The sequence below is a fragment of the Oncorhynchus masou genome, chromosome 29 (genome assembly GCF_036934945.1).
Source record: "Oncorhynchus masou masou isolate Uvic2021 chromosome 29, UVic_Omas_1.1, whole genome shotgun sequence".
Classification (NCBI taxonomy): domain Eukaryota; kingdom Metazoa; phylum Chordata; class Actinopteri; order Salmoniformes; family Salmonidae; genus Oncorhynchus; species Oncorhynchus masou.
In genome coordinates this window covers 89,335,492-89,357,568 of record NC_088240.1, presented here as the reverse complement: position 1 = coordinate 89,357,568, position 22,077 = coordinate 89,335,492, and the positions used below count along the sequence as shown (strand labels likewise).

General features: G+C 46.1%; 1 protein-coding gene across 1 annotated transcript in view; it reads right to left on the bottom strand.

Moving 5' to 3' along the window:
• LOC135520946 (solute carrier family 45 member 4-like) overlaps window positions 1–22,077 on the bottom strand; it is a 75,429-nt gene that overhangs the window by 47,408 nt on the left and 5,944 nt on the right. The window contains exons 2-4 of the mRNA XM_064946820.1: window positions 21,379–22,024; window positions 14,616–14,815; window positions 14,186–14,360 (exon numbers count right to left, since the gene is read on the bottom strand). Of these exons, the coding sequence (XP_064802892.1) occupies window positions 14,186–14,360; window positions 14,616–14,815; window positions 21,379–21,616 (613 nt within the window). The 5' untranslated portion in view covers window positions 21,617–22,024. The remainder of the gene's footprint in view (window positions 1–14,185; window positions 14,361–14,615; window positions 14,816–21,378; window positions 22,025–22,077) is intronic.

The window sequence follows — 22,077 nt, the reverse complement described above, 5'->3', positions numbered from 1 at the left end:
CACCCCCAAGTTACATAGTGATTCTACAGTGTCTTTGGCATTCACCCCCAGTTACATAGTGATTCTACAGTGTCTTTGGCATTCACCCCCCAGTTACATAGTGATTCTACAGTGTCTTTGGCATTCACCCCCCAGTTACATAGTGATTCTACAGTGTCTTTGGCATTCACCCCCCCAGTTACATAGTGATTCTACAGTGTCTTTGGCATTCACCCCCCAGTTACACAGTGATTCTTTAGTGTCTGGCATTCACCCCCAGTTACACAGTGATTCTATAGTGTCTGGCATTCACCCCCAGTTACATAGTGATTCTACAGTGTCTTTGGCATTCACCCCCAAGTTACATAGTGATTCTACAGTGTCTTTGGCATTCACCCCCAGTTACATAGTGATTCTACAGTGTCTGGCATTCACCCCCCAGTTACACAGTGATTCTATAGTGTCTGGCATTCACCCCCAGTTACACAGTGATTCTATAGTGTCTGGCATTCACCCCCAGTTACACAGTGATTCTATAGTGTCTGGCATTCACCCCCAGTTACACAGTGATTCTACAGTGTCTGGCATTCACCCCCAGTTACACAGTGATTCTACAGTGTCTTTGGCATTCACCCCCAGTTACATAGTGATTCTATAGTGTCTGGCATTCACCCCCGTTACACAGTGATTCTACAGTGTCTTTGGCATTCACCCCCCAGTTACATAGTGATTCTACAGTGTCTTTGGCATTCACCCCCAGTTACATAGTGATTCTACAGTGTCTTTGGCATTCACCCCCAGTTACATAGTGATTCTACAGTGTCTTTGGCATTCACCCCCCAGTTACATAGTGATTCTACAGTGTCTTTGGCATTCACCCCCAGTTACATAGTGATTCTACAGTGTCTTTGGCATTCACCCCCAGTTACATAGTGATTCTACAGTGTCTTTGGCATTCACCCCCCAGTTACATAGTGATTCTACAGTGTCTTTGGCATTCACCCCCAGTTACATAGTGATTCTACAGTGTCTTTGGCATTCACCCCCAGTTACATAGTGATTCTACAGTGTCTTTGGCATTCACCCCCAGTTACACAGTGATTCTACAGTGTCTTTGGCATTCACCCCCCAGTTACATAGTGATTCTACAGTGTCTTTGGCATTCACCCCCAGTTACACAGTGATTCTACAGTGTCTTTGGCATTCACCCCCAAGTTACACAGTGATTCTACAGTGTCTTTGGCATCCACCCCCAGTTACATAGTGATTCTACAGTGTCTTTGGCATTCACCCCCAGTTACATAGTGATTCTACAGTGTCTTTGGCATTCACCCCCAGTTACATAGTGATTCTACAGTGTCTTTGGCATTCACCCCCCAGTTACATAGTGATTCTACAGTGTCTTTGGCATTCACCCCCCAGTTACACAGTGATTCTACAGTGTCTTTGGCATTCACCCCCCAAGTTACATAGTGATTCTACAGTGTCTTTGGCATTCACCCCCCAAGTTACATAGTGATTCTACAGTGTCTTTGGCATTCACCCCCCAGTTACATAGTGATTCTACAGTGTCTTTGGCATTCACCCCCCCAGTTACACAGTGATTCTTTAGTGTCTGGCATTCACCCCCCAGTTACACAGTGATTCTATAGTGTCTGGCATTCACCCCCCAGTTACATAGGGATTCTACAGTGTCTTTGGCATTCACCCCCCAGTTACATAGTGATTCTACAGTGTCTTTGGCATTCACCCCCCAGTTACATAGTGATTCTACAGTGTCTGGCATTCACCCCCCAGTTACATAGTGATTCTACAGTGTCTTTGGCATTCACCCCCCAGTTACATAGTGATTCTACAGTGTCTTTGGCATTCACCACCCAAGTTACATAGTGATTCTATAGTGTCTGGCATTCACCCCCAAGTTACATAGTGATTCTACAGTGTCTTTGGCATTCACCCCCCCAGTTACATAGTGATTCTACAGTGTCTTTGGCATTCACCCCCCAGTTACATAGTGATTCTAGTGTCTTTGGCATTCACCCCCCAGTTACATAGTGATTCTACAGTGTCTTTGGCATTCACCCCCCAAGTTACATAGTGATTCTATAGTGTCTGGCATTCACCCCCAGTTACATAGTGATTCTACAGTGTCTTTGGCATCCACCCCCAAGTTACATAGTGATTCTACAGTGTCTTTGGCATTCACCCCCAGTTACATAGTGATTCTAGTGTCTTTGGCATTCACCCCCAGTTACATAGTGATTCTAGTGTCTTTGGCATTCACCCCCCAGTTACATAGTGATTCTAGTGTCTTTGGCATTCACCCCCAGTTACATAGTGATTCTATAGTGTCTGGCATTCACCCCCAGTTACACAGTGATTCTATAGTGTCTGGCATTCACCCCCAGTTACATAGTGATTCTACAGTGTCTTTGGCATTCACCCCCCAGTTACATAGTGATTCTACAGTGTCTTTGGCATTCACCCCCAAGTTACATAGTGATTCTATAGTGTCTGGCATTCACCCCCCAGTTACACAGTGATTCTACAGTGTCTTTGGCATTCACCCCCAGTTACATAGTGATTCTACAGTGTCTTTGGCATTCACCCCCAAGTTACATAGTGATTCTATAGTGTCTGGCATTCACCCCCAGTTACACAGTGATTCTACAGTGTCTTTGGCATTCACCCCCCAAGTTACATAGTGATTCTATAGTGTCTGGCATTCACCCCCCCAGTTACATAGTGATTCTACAGTGTCTTTGGCATTCACCCCCCAGTTACACAGTGATTCTACAGTGTCTTTGGCATTCACCCCCCAAGTAACATAGTGATTCTATAGTGTCTGGCATTCACCCCCCCAAGTTACATAGTGATTCTACAGTGTCTTTGGCATTCACCCCCCAGTTACATAGTGATTCTACAGTGTCTTTGGCATTCACCCCCCAAGTTACATAGTGATTCTACAGTGTCTTTGGCATTCACCCCCCAGTTACATAGTGATTCTAGTGTCTTTGGCATTCACCCCCCAGTTACATAGTGATTCTAGTGTCTTTGGCATTCACCCCCCAGTTACATAGTGATTCTATAGTGTCTGGCATTCACCCCCAGTTACACAGTGATTCTATAGTGTCTGGCATTCACCACCCAGTTACATAGTGATTCTACAGTGTCTTTGGCATTCACCCCCCAGTTACATAGTGATTCTATAGTGTCTGGCATTCATCCCCCCAGTTACATAGTGATTCTACAGTGTCTTTGGCATTCACCCCCCAGTTACATAGTGATTCTACAGTGTCTTTGGCATTCACCCCCAGTTACATAGTGATTCTACAGTGTCTTTGGCATTCACCACCCAAGTTACATAGTGATTCTATAGTGTCTGGCATTCACCCCCAAGTTACATAGTGATTCTACAGTGTCTTTGGCATTCACCCCCAGTTACATAGTGATTCTACAGTGTCTTTGGCATTCACCCCCAGTTACATAGTGATTCTAGTGTCTTTGGCATTCACCCCCCAGTTACATAGTGATTCTACAGTGTCTTTGGCATTCACCCCCCAAGTTACATAGTGATTCTATAGTGTCTGGCATTCACCCCCCAGTTACATAGTGATTCTACAGTGTCTTTGGCATCCACCCCCAAGTTACATAGTGATTCTACAGTGTCTTTGGCATTCACCCCCAGTTACATAGTGATTCTAGTGTCTTTGGCATTCACCCCCAGTTACATAGTGATTCTAGTGTCTTTGGCATTCACCCCCAGTTACATAGTGATTCTATAGTGTCTGGCATTCACCCCCCAGTTACACAGTGATTCTATAGTGTCTGGCATTCACCCCCAGTTACATAGTGATTCTACAGTGTCTTTGGCATTCACCCCCAGTTACATAGTGATTCTACAGTGTCTTTGGCATTCACCCCCCAAGTTACATAGTGATTCTATAGTGTCTGGCATTCACCCCCAGTTACATAGTGATTCTACAGTGTCTTTGGCATTCACCCCCCAGTTACATAGTGATTCTATAGTGTCTGGCATTCACCCCCAAGTTACATAGTGATTCTATAGTGTCTGGCATTCACCCCCCCCAGTTACACAGTGATTCTACAGTGTCTTTGGCATTCACCCCCAGTTACATAGTGATTCTACAGTGTCTTTGGCATTCACCCCCCAAGTTACATAGTGATTCTATAGTGTCTGGCATTCACCCCCCAGTTACACAGTGATTCTACAGTGTCTTTGGCATTCACCCCCCAAGTTACATAGTGATTCTATAGTGTCTGGCATTCACCCCCCCAGTTACATAGTGATTCTACAGTGTCTTTGGCATTCACCTCCCAGTTACACAGTGATTCTACAGTGTCTTTGGCATTCACCCCCCAAGTAACATAGTGATTCTATAGTGTCTTTGGCATTCACCCCCCAGTTACATAGTGATTCTACAGTGTCTTTGGCATTCACCCCCCCAGTTACATAGTGATTCTACAGTGTCTTTGGCATTCACCCCCCAGTTACATAGTGATTCTAGTGTCTTTGGCATTCACCCCCAGTTACATAGTGATTCTACAGTGTCTTTGGCATTCACCCCCCAAGTTACATAGTGATTCTATAGTGTCTGGCATTCACCCCCAGTTACATAGTGATTCTACAGTGTCTTTGGCATCCACCCCCAAGTTACATAGTGATTCTACAGTGTCTTTGGCATTCACCCCCAGTTACATAGTGATTCTAGTGTCTTTGGCATTCACCCCCAGTTACATAGTGATTCCAGTGTCTTTGGCATTCACCCCCAGTTACATAGTGATTCTATAGTGTCTGGCATTCACCCCCAGTTACACAGTGATTCTATAGTGTCTGGCATTCACCCCCAGTTACATAGTGATTCTACAGTGTCTTTGGCATTCACCCCCAGTTACATAGTGATTCTACAGTGTCTTTGGCATTCACCCCCCAAGTTACATAGTGATTCTATAGTGTCTGGCATTCACCCCCAGTTACATAGTGATTCTACAGTGTCTTTGGCATTCACCCCCAGTTACATAGTGATTCTATAGTGTCTGGCATTCACCCCCCAAGTTACATAGTGATTCTATAGTGTCTGGCATTCACCCCCCAGTTACACAGTGATTCTACAGTGTCTTTGGCATTCACCCCCAGTTACATAGTGATTCTACAGTGTCTTTGGCATTCACCCCCCAAGTTACATAGTGATTCTATAGTGTCTGGCATTCACCCCCCAGTTACACAGTGATTCTACAGTGTCTTTGGCATTCACCCCCCAAGTTACATAGTGATTCTATAGTGTCTGGCATTCACCCCCCCAGTTACATAGTGATTCTACAGTGTCTTTGGCATTCACCTCCCAGTTACACAGTGATTCTACAGTGTCTTTGGCATTCACCCCCCAAGTAACATAGTGATTCTATAGTGTCTGGCATTCACCCCCCCAAGTTACATAGTGATTCTACAGTGTCTTTGGCATTCACCCCCCAGTTACATAGTGATTCTACAGTGTCTTTGGCATTCACCCCCCAAGTTACATAGTGATTCTACAGTGTCTTTGGCATTCACCCCCAGTTACATAGTGATTCTAGTGTCTTTGGCATTCACCCCCAGTTACATAGTGATTCTAGTGTCTTTGGCATTCACCCCCAGTTACATAGTGATTCTACAGTGTCTTTGGCATTCACCCCCAGTTACATAGTGATTCTATAGTGTCTGGCATTCACCCCCCAGTTACATAGTCATTCTACAGTGTCTTTGGCATTCACCCCCAGTTACATAGTGATTCTACAGTGTCTTTGGCATTCACCCCCAGTTACATAGTGATTCTACAGTGTCTTTGGCATTCACCCCCAAGTTACATAGTGATTCTATAGTGTCTGGCATTCACCCCCAGTTACATAGTGATTCTACAGTGTCTTTGGCATTCACCCCCCAGTTACATAGTGATTCTACAGTGTCTTTGGCATTCACCCCCAGTTACATAGTGATTCTAGTGTCTTTGGCATTCACCCCCAGTTACATAGTGATTCTACAGTGTCTTTGGCATTCACCCCCAGTTACATAGTGATTCTACAGTGTCTTTGGCATTCACCCCCAAGTTACATAGTGATTCTACAGTGTCTTTGGCATTCACCCCCAGTTACATAGTGATTCTAGTGTCTTTGGCATTCACCCCCCAGTTACATAGTGATTCTAGTGTCTTTGGCATTCACCCCCAGTTACAAAGTGATTCTATAGTGTCTGGCATTCACCCCCAGTTACATAGTGATTCTACAGTGTCTTTGGCATTCACCCCCCAGTTACATAGTGATTCTATAGTGCCTGGCATTCATCCCCCCAGTTACATAGTCATTCTACAGTGTCTTTGGCATTCACCCCCAGTTACATAGTGATTCTACAGTGTCTTTGGCATTCACCCCCAGTTACATAGTGATTCTACAGTGTCTTTGGCATTCACCCCCAAGTTACATAGTGATTCTATAGTGTCTGGCATTCACCCCCAGTTACATAGTGATTCTACAGTGTCTTTGGCATCCACCCCCAAGTTACATAGTGATTCTACAGTGTCTTTGGCATTCACCCCCAGTTACATAGTGATTCTAGTGTCTTTGGCATTCACCCCCAGTTACATAGTGATTCTAGTGTCTTTGGCATTCACCCCCAGTTACATAGTGATTCTATAGTGTCTGGCATTCACCCCCAGTTACACAGTGATTCTATAGTGTCTGGCATTCACCAACCCAGTTACATAGTGATTCCACAGTGTCTTTGGCATTCACCCCCAGTTACATAGTGATTCTACAGTGTCTTTGGCATTCACCCCCCAAGTTACATAGTGATTCTATAGTGTCTGGCATTCACCCCCAGTTACATAGTGATTCTACAGTGTCTTTGGCATTCACCCCCAGTTACATAGTGATTCTACAGTGTCTTTGGCATTCACCCCCAGTTACATAGTGATTCTACAGTGTCTTTGGCATTCACCCCCCAGTTACACAGTGATTCTACAGTGTCTTTGGCATTCACCCCCAGTTACATAGTGATTCTACAGTGTATTTGCAATTCACCCCCACCCCCCACCCCCCAGTTACACAGTGATTTTATAGTGTCTGGCATTCACCCCCAGTTGCACAGTGATTCTACAGTGTCTTTGGCATTCACCCCCCAGTTACATAGTGATTCTAAAGTGTCTTTGGCATTCACCCCCCCAGTTACATAGTGATTCTACAGTGTCTTTGGCATTCACCCCCCAAGTTACATAGTGATTCTATAGTGTCTGGCATTCACCTCCCAGTTACACAGTGATTCTACAGTGTCTGGCATTCACCCCCCAGTTACATAGTGATTCTACAGTGTATTTGGCATTCACCCCCCAGTTACATAGTGATTCTACAGTGTATTTGGCATTCACCCCCCCCCCCCCCCCCAGTTACACAGTGATTTTATAGTGTCTGGCATTCACCCCCAGTTACATAGTGATTCTACAGTGTCTTTGGCATTCACCCCCAAGTTACATAGTGATTCTAAAGTGTCTTTGGCATTCACCCCCAGTTACATAGTGATTCTACAGTGTCTTTGGCATTCACCCCCCAGTTACATAGTGATTCTACAGTGTCTTTGGCATTCACCCCCAAGTTACATAGTGATTCTACAGTGTCTTTGGCATTCACCCCCCAGTTACATAGTGATTCTACAGTGTCTTTGGCATTCACCCCCCCAGTTACATAGTGATTCTACAGTGTCTTTGGCATTCACCCCCCAAGTTACATAGTGATTCTACAGTGTCTTTGGCATTCACCCCCCAGTTACATAGTGATTCTACAGTGTCTGGCATTCACCCCCCAGTTACACAGTGATTCTATAGTGTCTGGCATTCACCCCCAGTTACACAGTGATTCTATAGTGTCTGGCATTCACCCCCAGTTACATAGTGATTCTACAGTGTCTTTGGCATTCACCCCCAAGTTACATAGTGATTCTACAGTGTCTTTGGCATTCACCCCCCAGTTACATAGTGATTCTACAGTGTCTGGCATTCACCCCCCAGTTACACAGTGATTCTATAGTGTCTGGCATTCACCCCCCAGTTACACAGTGATTCTATAGTGTCTGGCATTCACCCCCCAGTTACACAGTGATTCTATAGTGTCTGGCATTCACCCCCCAGTTACATAGTGATTCTACAGTGTCTTTGGCATTCACCCCCCAAGTTACATAGTGATTCTATAGTGTCTGGCATTCACCCCCCAGTTACACAGTGATTCTACAGTGTCTTTGGCATTCACCCCCAAGTTACATAGTGATTCTATAGTGTCTGGCATTCACCCCCCCAGTTACATAGTGATTCTACAGTGTCTTTGGCATTCACCTCCCAGTTACACAGTGATTCTACAGTGTCTTTGGCATTCACCCCCAGTTACATAGTGATTCTATAGTGTCTTTGGCATTCACCCCCAGTTACATAGTGATTCTACAGTGTCTTTGGCATTCACCCCCCAGTTACATAGTGATTCTACAGTGTCTTTGGCATTCACCCCCAGTTACATAGTGATTCTAGTGTCTTTGGCATTCACCCCCAGTTACATAGTGATTCTACAGTGTCTTTGGCATTCACCCCCAAGTTACATAGTGATTCTATAGTGTCTGGCATTCACCCCCAGTTACATAGTGATTCTACAGTGTCTTTGGCATCCACCCCCAAGTTACATAGTGATTCTACAGTGTCTTTGGCATTCACCCCCAGTTACATAGTGATTCTAGTGTCTTTGGCATTCACCCCCAGTTACATAGTGATTCCAGTGTCTTTGGCATTCACCCCCCAGTTACATAGTGATTCTATAGTGTCTGGCATTCACCCCCAGTTACACAGTGATTCTATAGTGTCTGGCATTCACCCCCAGTTACATAGTGATTCTACAGTGTCTTTGGCATTCACCCCCAGTTACATAGTGATTCTACAGTGTCTTTGGCATTCACCCCCAAGTTACATAGTGATTCTTTAGTGTCTGGCATTCACCCCCAGTTACATAGTGATTCTACAGTGTCTTTGGCATTCACCCCCCAGTTACATAGTGATTCTATAGTGTCTGGCATTCACCCCCAAGTTACATAGTGATTCTATAGTGTCTGGCATTCACCCCCCAGTTACACAGTGATTCTACAGTGTCTTTGGCATTCACCCCCAGTTACATAGTGATTCTACAGTGTCTTTGGCATTCACCCCCCAAGTTACATAGTGATTCTATAGTGTCTGGCATTCACCCCCAGTTACACAGTGATTCTACAGTGTCTTTGGCATTCACCCCCAAGTTACATAGTGATTCTATAGTGTCTGGCATTCACCCCCCAGTTACATAGTGATTCTACAGTGTCTTTGGCATTCACCTCCCAGTTACACAGTGATTCTACAGTGTCTTTGGCATTCACCCCCCAAGTAACATAGTGATTCTATAGTGTCTGGCATTCACCCCCAAGTTACATAGTGATTCTACAGTGTCTTTGGCATTCACCCCCCAGTTACATAGTGATTCTACAGTGTCTTTGGCATTCACCCCCCAAGTTACATAGTGATTCTACAGTGTCTTTGGCATTCACCCCCCAGTTACATAGTGATTCTAGTGTCTTTGGCATTCACCCCCCAGTTACATAGTGATTCTAGTGTCTTTGGCATTCACCCCCCAGTTACATAGTGATTCTACAGTGTCTTTGGCATTCACCCCCCCAGTTACATAGTGATTCTATAGTGTCTGGCATTCACCCCCCAGTTACATAGTCATTCTACAGTGTCTTTGGCATTCACCCCCAGTTACATAGTGATTCTACAGTGTCTTTGGCATTCACCCCCAGTTACATAGTGATTCTACAGTGTCTTTGGCATTCACCCCCAAGTTACATAGTGATTCTATAGTGTCTGGCATTCACCCCCAGTTACATAGTGATTCTACAGTGTCTTTGGCATTCACCCCCCAGTTACATAGTGATTCTACAGTGTCTTTGGCATTCACCCCCCAGTTACATAGTGATTCTAGTGTCTTTGGCATTCACCCCCAGTTACATAGTGATTCTACAGTGTCTTTGGCATTCACCCCCAGTTACATAGTGATTCTACAGTGTCTTTGGCATTCACCCCCAAGTTACATAGTGATTCTACAGTGTCTTTGGCATTCACCCCCAGTTACATAGTGATTCTAGTGTCTTTGGCATTCACCCCCCAGTTACATAGTGATTCTAGTGTCTTTGGCATTCACCCCCCAGTTACATAGTGATTCTATAGTGTCTGGCATTCACCCCCCAGTTACATAGTGATTCTACAGTGTCTTTGGCATTCACCCCCCCAGTTACATAGTGATTCTATAGTGCCTGGCATTCATCCCCCCAGTTACATAGTCATTCTACAGTGTCTTTGGCATTCACCCCCCAGTTACATAGTGATTCTACAGTGTCTTTGGCATTCACCCCCAGTTACATAGTGATTCTACAGTGTCTTTGGCATTCACCCCCAAGTTACATAGTGATTCTATAGTGTCTGGCATTCACCCCCCAGTTACATAGTGATTCTACAGTGTCTTTGGCATCCACCCCCAAGTTACATAGTGATTCTACAGTGTCTTTGGCATTCACCCCCAGTTACATAGTGATTCTAGTGTCTTTGGCATTCACCCCCAGTTACATAGTGATTCTAGTGTCTTTGGCATTCACCCCCAGTTACATAGTGATTCTATAGTGTCTGGCATTCACCCCCAGTTACACAGTGATTCTATAGTGTCTGGCATTCACCCCCAGTTACATAGTGATTCTATAGTGTCTGGCATTCACCCCCCAGTTACATAGTGATTCTACAGTGTCTTTGGCATTCACCCCCCAGTTACATAGTGATTCTACAGTGTCTTTGGCATTCACCCCCCAGTTACATAGTGATTCTACAGTGTCTTTGGCATTCACCCCCAGTTACATAGTGATTCTACAGTGTCTTTGGCATTCACCCCCCCAGTTACACAGTGATTCTACAGTGTCTTTGGCATTCACCCCCCAGTTACATAGTGATTCTACAGTGTATTTGCAATTCACCCCCACCCCCCCCACCCCCCCAGTTACACAGTGATTTTATAGTGTCTGGCATTCACCCCCCAGTTGCATAGTGATTCTACAGTGTCTTTGGCATTCACCCCCCCAGTTACATAGTGATTCTAAAGTGTCTTTGGCATTCACCCCCCCAGTTACATAGTGATTCTACAGTGTCTTTGGCATTCACCCCCCAAGTTACATAGTGATTCTATAGTGTCTGGCATTCACCTCCCAGTTACACAGTGATTCTACAGTGTCTTGCATTCACCCCCCAGTTACATAGTGATTCTACAGTGTATTTGGCATTCACCCCCCAGTTACATAGTGATTCTACAGTGTATTTGGCATTCACCCCCCCCCCCCCCAGTTACACAGTGATTTTATAGTGTCTGGCATTCACCCCCAGTTACATAGTGATTCTACAGTGTCTTTGGCATTCACCCCCAAGTTACATAGTGATTCTAAAGTGTCTTTGGCATTCACCCCCAGTTACATAGTGATTCTACAGTGTCTTTGGCATTCACCCCCCAGTTACATAGTGATTCTACAGTGTCTTTGGCATTCACCCCCAAGTTACATAGTGATTCTACAGTGTCTTTGGCATTCACCCCCAGTTACATAGTGATTCTACAGTGTCTTTGGCATTCACCCCCCAGTTACATAGTGATTCTACAGTGTCTTTGGCATTCACCCCCCAAGTTACATAGTGATTCTACAGTGTCTTTGGCATTCACCCCCCCAGTTACATAGTGATTCTACAGTGTCTTTGGCATTCACCCCCCCAGTTACACAGTGATTCTATAGTGTCTGGCATTCACCCCCCAGTTACACAGTGATTCTATAGTGTCTGGCATTCACCCCCCAGTTACATAGTGATTCTACAGTGTCTTTGGCATTCACCCCCAAGTTACATAGTGATTCTACAGTGTCTTTGGCATTCACCCCCAGTTACATAGTGATTCTACAGTGTCTGGCATTCACCCCCCAGTTACACAGTGATTCTATAGTGTCTGGCATTCACCCCCAGTTACACAGTGATTCTATAGTGTCTGGCATTCACCCCCAGTTACACAGTGATTCTATAGTGTCTGGCATTCACCCCCAGTTACATAGTGATTCTACAGTGTCTGGCATTCACCCCCCAGTTACACAGTGATTCTACAGTGTCTGGCATTCACCCCCCAGTTACACAGTGATTCTACAGTGTCTTTGGCATTCACCCCCCAGTTACATAGTGATTCTATAGTGTCTGGCATTCACCCCCCCGTTACACAGTGATTCTACAGTGTCTTTGGCATTCACCCCCCCAGTTACATAGTGATTCTACAGTGTCTTTGGCATTCACCCCCCAGTTACATAGTGATTCTACAGTGTCTTTGGCATTCACCCCCAGTTACATAGTGATTCTACAGTGTCTTTGGCATTCACCCCCAGTTACATAGTGATTCTACAGTGTCTTTGGCATTCACCCCCCAGTTACATAGTGATTCTACAGTGTCTTTGGCATTCACCCCCAGTTACATAGTGATTCTACAGTGTCTTTGGCATTCACCCCCAGTTACATAGTGATTCTACAGTGTCTTTGGCATTCACCCCCAGTTACATAGTGATTCTACAGTGTCTTTGGCATTCACCCCCAGTTACATAGTGATTCTACAGTGTCTTTGGCATTCACCCCCCAGTTACACAGTGATTCTACAGTGTCTTTGGCATTCACCCCCCAAGTTACACAGTGATTCTACAGTGTCTTTGGCATCCACCCCCCCAGTTACATAGTGATTCTACAGTGTCTTTGGCATTCACCCCCCAGTTACATAGTGATTCTACAGTGTCTTTGGCATTCACCCCCAGTTACATAGTGATTCTACAGTGTCTTTGGCATTCACCCCCCAGTTACATAGTGATTCTACAGTGTCTTTGGCATTCACCCCCCAGTTACACAGTGATTCTACAGTGTCTTTGGCATTCACCCCCAAGTTACATAGTGATTCTACAGTGTCTTTGGCATTCACCCCCAAGTTACATAGTGATTCTACAGTGTCTTTGGCATTCACCCCCCAGTTACATAGTGATTCTACAGTGTCTTTGGCATTCACCCCCCAGTTACACAGTGATTCTTTAGTGTCTGGCATTCACCCCCCAGTTACACAGTGATTCTATAGTGTCTGGCATTCACCCCCCAGTTACATAGTGATTCTACAGTGTCTTTGGCATTCACCCCCCAAGTTACATAGTGATTCTACAGTGTCTTTGGCATTCACCCCCAGTTACATAGTGATTCTACAGTGTCTGGCATTCACCCCCAGTTACACAGTGATTCTATAGTGTCTGGCATTCACCCCCCCAGTTACATAGTGATTCTACAGTGTCTTTGGCATTCACCCCCCAGTTACATAGTGATTCTACAGTGTCTGGCATTCACCCCCAAGTTACATAGTGATTCTACAGTGTCTTTGGCATTCACCCCCCCAGTTACACAGTGATTCTATAGTGTCTGGCATTCACCCCCAGTTACATAGTGATTCTACAGTGTCTTTGGCATTCACCCCCAGTTACACAGTGATTCTATAGTGTCTGGCATTCACCCCCAGTTACATAGTGATTCTACAGTGTCTGGCATTCACCCCCAGTTACACAGTGATTCTATAGTGTCTGGCATTCACCCCCCAGTTACATAGTGATTCTACAGTGTCTGGCATTCACCCCCCAGTTACACAGTGATTCTATAGTGTCTGGCATTCACCCCCCAGTTACATAGTGATTCTACAGTGTCTGGCATTCACCCCCCAGTTACACAGTGATTCTATAGTGTCTGGCATTCACCCCCCCGTTACACAGTGATTCTACAGTGTATTTGGCATTCACCCCCCCAGTTACATAGTGATTCTACAGTGTCTTTGGCATTCACCCCCCAGTTACATAGTGATTCTACAGTGTCTTAGTGTCCTCTCCTCCAGTCCTCTCCCTGCCTCCTCCTCAAAACATCAGATGAAAGCGCAGAAATGTGCTTTTAGGGTTCTTAAATCCTCTTCTTGCTTCCCCACCTCCTCAAACAGTCGGGGGGAGGAGAGGACACAAGGAATCAAGGACAGACTATTGAGAAGGAGCCAATAGAACTAGGGCAACATCGTGTACCTGCAGAGAAAGCATGTATGTTGAGGGCCATGTCCTGCTCCTCTGTGTCGGCTACATCCAACAGGTAGGCTCTGATAGGCCCATCTGAGGCGTCTGCACTGAAGTCCAGTAGAACCACGCCCAGCACCGTCAGCACTATCCCAATGGGCTGACTGCTGGGAACGTCCCCCGAGGGCTAATCCTAGAGCACATACAATATTAATAAGGCATTCTATTTATTTAGCATAGCACTTTCATTCAATTATAATTTTACAATACAGAAAACATGAGCATCTAAGGAGGTTTCACATTTCCAATACATGATGATTAAATAGTGCCTATTCCCTTCATAATGCACTACTTTTGACCACAGCCCACAGGACTCTATGGCTCTGGCCTAAAGTAGTGAACTTTATAAGGAATAGGGTTCCATTTGGAACTCAGACAGTACCTCCCACTCACCTAAGAGGGACCCATTGAGGAAGAGAGACACTCCCAGTAACACCCCCACACAGAGTGCCAGGATGAAGGGTCTCCTGCGGCCCCATTTCAGGGTGCAGCGGTCGCTGGCTGAGCCAATGAGAGGGGTGAGGATCAGGCCCAGGATGGGGCTTAGAAACCACGTCAGGCTGTAGTACTGCTCTGGAAGTCCTGAAAACACCACGTGGGGAAAACACCTTCAATCAATAAGCTTCAGGCGTTGACCACAGAGAGACTGACCACGGATTAGATCCTATTAGCATTCATCATATATTACTGTGGCAAAAGTTCAACTATTACACAATCTTTTGCCGCAGCCTAAAGGGCGTTCTTTACAGAACCACAGCTATCAAAGCTTTTAGTCAACAATGCTGAATCCCATTCCAGGCATTACATAGTCACTAGCAGGTTTGGTGAGGAATAGATCAAATCTGGCCGTGTCAGGTGAGGTGAAAGGAGGTTTGTGGATAGCTGGAACCATCTCAATGTACCACGCTCCACTCTGACGTACTGTGGACCTCGGCGTGGAACGAGGCTGTTTTACTGAGCTTTATAATGAACGCTATGCTGCAGATGCTCTACTTCAGCAGGCCTACACATTAAACAACAATCCCTGTACATCTCCCACTAGAATACGTGTTAGAGATCGTCACTAGAAGGAAAACAAGTGGACTTGTTTCTACAAGCCGGTTGTTCATTAACCTAGATAAGAGCCCTCACGCAAGACACAACTTGCTGCAAGAACTATGGAAACAAACTCTCTGTAGGAACGCTACAATGATATAGGCCTCACACAACTATGACAACAACAGAACAGACAGTGAAACTGGAAACAATAAAATGGCAGCTTTCTATCCTCTTTCAAATGCCAGGTAGAATTTGTTCAGACAGGGTTAAATGCGTAGCCTGTTGGTTTATGGAGTGGAACGCACTGGACCTGTCTGTTGCTCAGTCTGGGCAGTAAACTGGTTCTTGAAAGGTCACTGGCTTCTAGGCAGAGTATTAGAACCCTCTCAGAACGTCAACAAGAAATGAGAAGCTGGCATCAAGTCAGATTGTCCTTCTCAGAAATACCAAGGAAAAGTAGTTAAACATAGGCTATACATTAGGGGCCGTAATGAATGACTGGGACGAGGTTATACTCAAGGGAATAGTGGGAAATGTCACCAAGACTTAACCCTCTACACTGGTGGGAATTGGCCTATATGGATAGGGATACATTTAAATGTTTCTTACAGAAAAAGTATGAAAAGTATATGCATAACCATTGTAGCAATTGTAAGGGAAGAGTTTGTAGATCATGGGAAAATTAGTAGACCAAAAGTTGAGTACACAACAGTTCACCTGTGGCACAAGACTGAATTCAACCATTACACTGTTGATTTTATATTTACTATACTTTTCCTCACAGTTGTTGATAACAAAATCTTCATATACTCTGGATACATTCAGTAACATAATAATATTCCTGGAAATTGTGGGGTCGGTGCAACATAAGAGGTGGAGGGCAACCTAACTGCTGTCTCCAAGTGGACATACGCCTCTCTTAAGTGGGCACAGTTCCTAATACATTTCAATGCACTTTTATGACTCAAAGAAGAGTCTTGAACTCTGCTAGCTGTGCCGTTGAGGAACTAGAGCAAACACGCTTGTAGTTGTTTAGTTTGGAACACAACCCAGCATCCACAGTCATCACACAATTACTGTTGTTATTTACACAAAAAAACAAAAAACAGTCCATTATAAATAGCAATGTGGGTCAGGTGGGTATGATTTTAAAGCTTGTTCTATTGCCAACATGACTAACTAAGTTATCAAACAGGATCTTACAGCATAGGCTTTCACAAGGCAATACAGGGGAACATATAGTCATTTAGGTGTGTAGAAACAAGTCATAAGTGCATTCAGGTGCTTGTTCCACACAATAAACAGTCTGCTTCTGTTCAGAACAACCCAGGGTATGATCACGTGTCATCTTGTAACTGTATATGTATATACTGTATATGACAGTAGTTTTATGAAGTGGAAATGTGAAGTGTACATTTGGACTCACAGATGTTTGTCTTGCTTGTATGACATCAAAGTGGCATTTAGTATAATCCTCAATGTCTCATCTTTCTAAATACATTGAGTCATCTTAAATTGACAGCATATCCCACACTCAGACAACAAAGAATTTGCAAAAGTTGACCAATTAATAGCAGGGATGGGTGTTGAAGTTCAGAACGGCTGGTGGGTCAAAACCAATGCAGAGCTAGAGCTCTGACATGTATAACATGTTACTGTATAACATGTTACTGCCACTGCGTTCCAATCGTAGGCGCTTATTAGTGCCCAACTCTGCCATTTTCAATGAGCATATACGGGCACAAGTTTAAAGGTTACAAAAACAAACTAACTTCACCACTATTTCAAAACATTATTATGTGCACTGACATGTTTGCTTCTGTTATGAGTCCTGAAGGAGCGGATTTAGATAAGCCTGTGTTATCCAATACTAGTTCATTTGTAGCTAACCCTTTTCTGTGTGACAAGGTCTGCCTACAATGTTCATCACTACATTAGCTGTTACACGCTGTGTCGATAAAGATGTGTGTAGATAGACAGATCTAGAGACCTACTTTCCATGTCCCCTAAACGGTACATAGGAGTTACATCACAGAGATGGACAGTTTGGCAAATCCATTTACGACAAAATTGTTCCCGGCGGGAAAACAGGTTGACTGAAACGTGCAGACTCACACACTCGCCATACCTACCAAACTCTGTAGAAGATATTGTTCCACTCTGCATTGGTGGCAAACCTAGTAACCTAGTAACGGCCCCGGTCTGTTATGCTGCCTGTTCACAGTGTACAGATAGTTAACATAACCCCACATAACTCCCAGGCCTTATGATGGAGTAAACCTAACACAGACTGGGGTGGGACCAATCTTTGGTAGCCATTTGGCAAACAATTATCCAAAAGGGTCAAATACACACAGGAAATGCCTTACTTGTAACTCCACTACCATTTTTTTGGTCAACCAACACCCTCCATTGGTACCGACCTATTTGCAGTAAGACTGGTGTGACCAGGGCTGTCTCCGTTGGTACCGACCTATTTGCAGTAAGACTGGTGACCAGGGCTGTCTCCGTTGGTACCGACCTATTCGCAGTAAGACTGGTGTGACCAGGGCTGTCTCCGTTGGTACCGACCTATTTGCAGTAAGACTGGTGTGACCAGGGCTGTCTCCATTGGTACCGACCTATTTGCAGTAAGACTGGTGACTAGAGCTGTCTCCGTTGGTACCGACCTATTTGCAGTAAGACTGGTGTGACCAGGGCTGTCTCCACTGGTATTGACCTATTTGCAGTAAGACTGGTGTGACCAGGGCTGTCTCCACTGGTACCGACCTATTTGCAGTAAGACTGGTGTGACCAGGGCTGTCTCCGTTGGTACCGACCTATTTGCAGTAAGACTGGTGACCAGGGCTGTCTCCGTTGGTACTGACCTATTTGCAGTAAGACTGGTGTGACCAGGGCTGTCTCCATTGGTACCGACCTATTTGCAGTAAGACTGGTGTGACCAGGGCTGTCTCCATTGGTACCGACCTATTCGCAGTAAGACTGGTGTGACCAGGGCTGTCTCCACTGGTATTGACCTATTCGCAGTAAGACTGGTGTGACCAGGGCTGTCTCCGTTGGTACCGACCTATTCGCAGTAAGACTGGTGTGACCAGGGCTGTCTCCGTTGGTACCGACCTATTCGCAGTAAGACTGGTGTGACCAGGGCTGTCTCCGTTGGTACCGACCTATTCGCAGTAAGACTGGTGTGACCAGGGCTGTCTCCGTTGGTACCGACCTATTCGCAGTAAGACTGGTGTGACCAGGGCTGTCTCCGTTGGTACCGACCTATTCGCAGTAAGACTTGTGTGACCAGGGCTGTCTCCGTTGGTACCAACCTATTTGCAGTAAGACTGGTGTGACCAGGGCTGTCTCCATTGGTACCGACCTATTTGCAGTAAGACTGGTGTGACCAGGGCTGTCTCCATTGGTACCGACCTATTTGCAGTAAGACTGGTGTGACCAGGGCTGTCTCCGTTGGTACCAAACTATTTGCAGTAAGACTGGTGTGACCAGGGCTGTCTCCACTGGTATTGACCTATTTGCAGTAAGACTGGTGTGACCAGGGCTGTCTCCACTGGTACCGACCTATTTGCAGTAAGACTGGTGTGACCAGGGCTGTCTCCGTTGGTACCGACCTATTTGCAGTAAGACTGGTGACCAGGGCTGTCTCCGTTGGTACTGACCTATTTGCAGTAAGACTGGTGTGACCAGGGCTGTCTCCATTGGTACCGACCTATTTGCAGTAAGACTGGTGTGACCAGGGCTGTCTCCATTGGTACCGACCTATTCGCAGTAAGACTGGTGTGACCAGGGCTGTCTCCACTGGTATTGACCTATTTGCAGTAAGACTGGTGTGACCAGGGCTGTCTCCGTTGGTACCGACCTATTCGCAGTAAGACTGGTGTGACCAGGGCTGTCTCCGTTGGTACCGACCTATTCGCAGTAAGACTGGTGTGACCAGGGCTGTCTCCGTTGGTACCGACCTATTCGCAGTAAGACTGGTGTGACCAGGGCTGTCTCCGTTGGTACCAACCTATTTGCAGTAAGACTGGTGTGACCAGGGCTGTCTCCATTGGTACCGACCTATTTGCAGTAAGACTGGTGTGACCAGGGCTGTCTCCATTGGTACCGACCTATTTGCAGTAAGACTGGTGTGACCAGGGCTGTCTCCATTGGTACCGACCTATTTGCAGTAAGACTGGTGTGACCAGGGCTGTCTCCATTGGTACCGACCTATTTGCAGTAAGACTGGTGTGACCAGGGCTGTCTCCGTTGGTACCAAACTATTTGCAGTAAGACTGGTGTGACCAGGGCTGACTCCGTTGGTATTGACCTATTTGCAGTTAACCTGGTGACCAGGGCTGTCTCCATTGGTACCGACCTATTTGCAGTAAGACTGGTGTGACCAGGGCTGTCTCCGTTGGTACTGACCTATTTGCAGTAAAACTGGTGTGACCAGGGCTGTCTCCGTTGGTACCGACCTATTTGCAGTAAGACTGGTGTGACCAGGGCTGTCTCCATTGGTACCGACCTATTTGCAGTAAGACTGGTGTGACCAGGGCTGTCTCCGTTGGTACCAAACTATTTGCAGTAAGACTGGTGTGACCAGGGCTGTCTCCACTGGTATTGACCTATTTGCAGTAAGACTGGTGTGACCAGGGCTGTCTCCACTGGTACCGACCTATTTGCAGTAAGACTGGTGTGACCAGGGCTGTCTCCGTTGGTACCGACCTATTTGCAGTAAGACTGGTGACCAGGGCTGTCTCCGTTGGTACTGACCTATTTGCAGTAAGACTGGTGTGACCAGGGCTGTCTCCATTGGTACCGACCTATTTGCAGTAAGACTGGTGTGACCAGGGCTGTCTCCATTGGTACCGACCTATTCGCAGTAAGACTGGTGTGACCAGGGCTGTCTCCACTGGTATTGACCTATTCGCAGTAAGACTGGTGTGACCAGGGCTGTCTCCGTTGGTACCGACCTATTCGCAGTAAGACTGGTGTGACCAGGGCTGTCTCCGTTGGTACCGACCTATTCGCAGTAAGACTGGTGTGACCAGGGCTGTCTCCGTTGGTACCGACCTATTCGCAGTAAGACTGGTGTGACCAGGGCTGTCTCCGTTGGTACCAACCTATTTGCAGTAAGACTGGTGTGACCAGGGCTGTCTCCATTGGTACCGACCTATTTGCAGTAAGACTGGTGTGACCAGGGCTGTCTCCATTGGTACCGACCTATTTGCAGTAAGACTGGTGTGACCAGGGCTGTCTCCGTTGGTACCAAACTATTTGCAGTAAGACTGGTGTGACCAGGGCTGACTCCGTTGGTATTGACCTATTTGCAGTTAGACTGGTGACCAGGGCTGTCTCCATTGGTACCGACCTATTTGCAGTAAGACTGGTGTGACCAGGGCTGTCTCCATTGGTACCGACCTATTTGCAGTAAGACTGGTGTGACCAGGGCTGTCTCCGTTGGTACCAAACTATTTGCAGTAAGACTGGTGTGACCAGGGCTGACTCCGTTGGTATTGACCTATTTGCAGTTAACCTGGTGACCAGGGCTGTCTCCATTGGTACCGACCTATTTGCAGTAAGACTGGTGTGACCAGGGCTGTCTCCGTTGGTACTGACCTATTTGCAGTAAAACTGGTGTGACCAGGGCTGTCTCCGTTGGTACCGACCTATTTGCAGTAAGACTGGTGTGACCAGGGCTGTCTCCATTGGTATTGACCTATTTGCAGTAAGACTGGTGTGACCAGGGCTGTCTCCATTGGTATTGATCTATTTGCAGTAAGACTGGTGTGACCAGGGCTGTCTCCATTAGTATTGACCTATTTGCAGTAAGACTGGTGTGACCAGGGCTGTCTCCATTGGTATTGACCTATTTGCAGTAAGACTGGTGTGACCAGGGCTGTCTCCACTGGTATTGACCTATTTGCAGTAAGACTGGTGTGACCAGGGCTGTCTCCACTGGTATTGAACTATTTGCAGTAAGACTGGTGTGACCAGGGCTGTCTCCACTGGTATTGAACTATTTGCAGTAAGACTGGTGTGACCAGGGCTGTCTCCATTGGTACTGACCTATTTGCAGTAAGACTGGTGTGACCAGGGCTGTCTCCATTGGTACTGACCTATTTGCAGTAAGACTGGTGTGACCAGGGCTGTCTCCATGGCGTAGCAGAACTCTCGTCCGAACATGACAGCACCATGCATGACCCACTTGCGCAGAGGAATCCGTTCCCCCCCAGCACCCTCACCCAGAGACCCATCAGGACTCTCCTCGTCCCTCTCACTGCTCTGCTTCTTCACTGGCATCTCCACCACATCCTGACATGGCAAAACAGTCAAGTCAGCCTTCTGGGGGACCATGGTCGTCGGCTCGTATGGAGAGAGAAGTTATGACTGCTCCCCTAAAGCCTTAATGTAGTTTACGGTCCTGTCCGCTCTGATGCAACTGTCCTTCCCTTTATGGTCAATCAGAGGAATACTCTCAAAACAGCAGCACGATACATGAAGGAAAAATCATGGTTTTCTTTAGTTCTTTCGAGGCACTTTTGAAAGCAATTCGTAAGGTTCCGTGGCAAAATGAGGATTTGTAAGAGATTGGCTCTCTTCACTGCTGGCTGCTGTACTGAATCCAAACCCATAGAAAGTGGCATTCAGATAGAGTTCATTTGATGATGTCTGTAGAGGGGAGGCTGAGCAGGGTGAGGGAGACGGGGGCCGGCGGTGGAGGACAACGTTCCTCTCTAGAGTCCCTTGGAGTGACTCATTCATCTGTAGAGGGGACACAGAGAGAGTCAGACAGACAGCATGAGCGTTAGTATGTT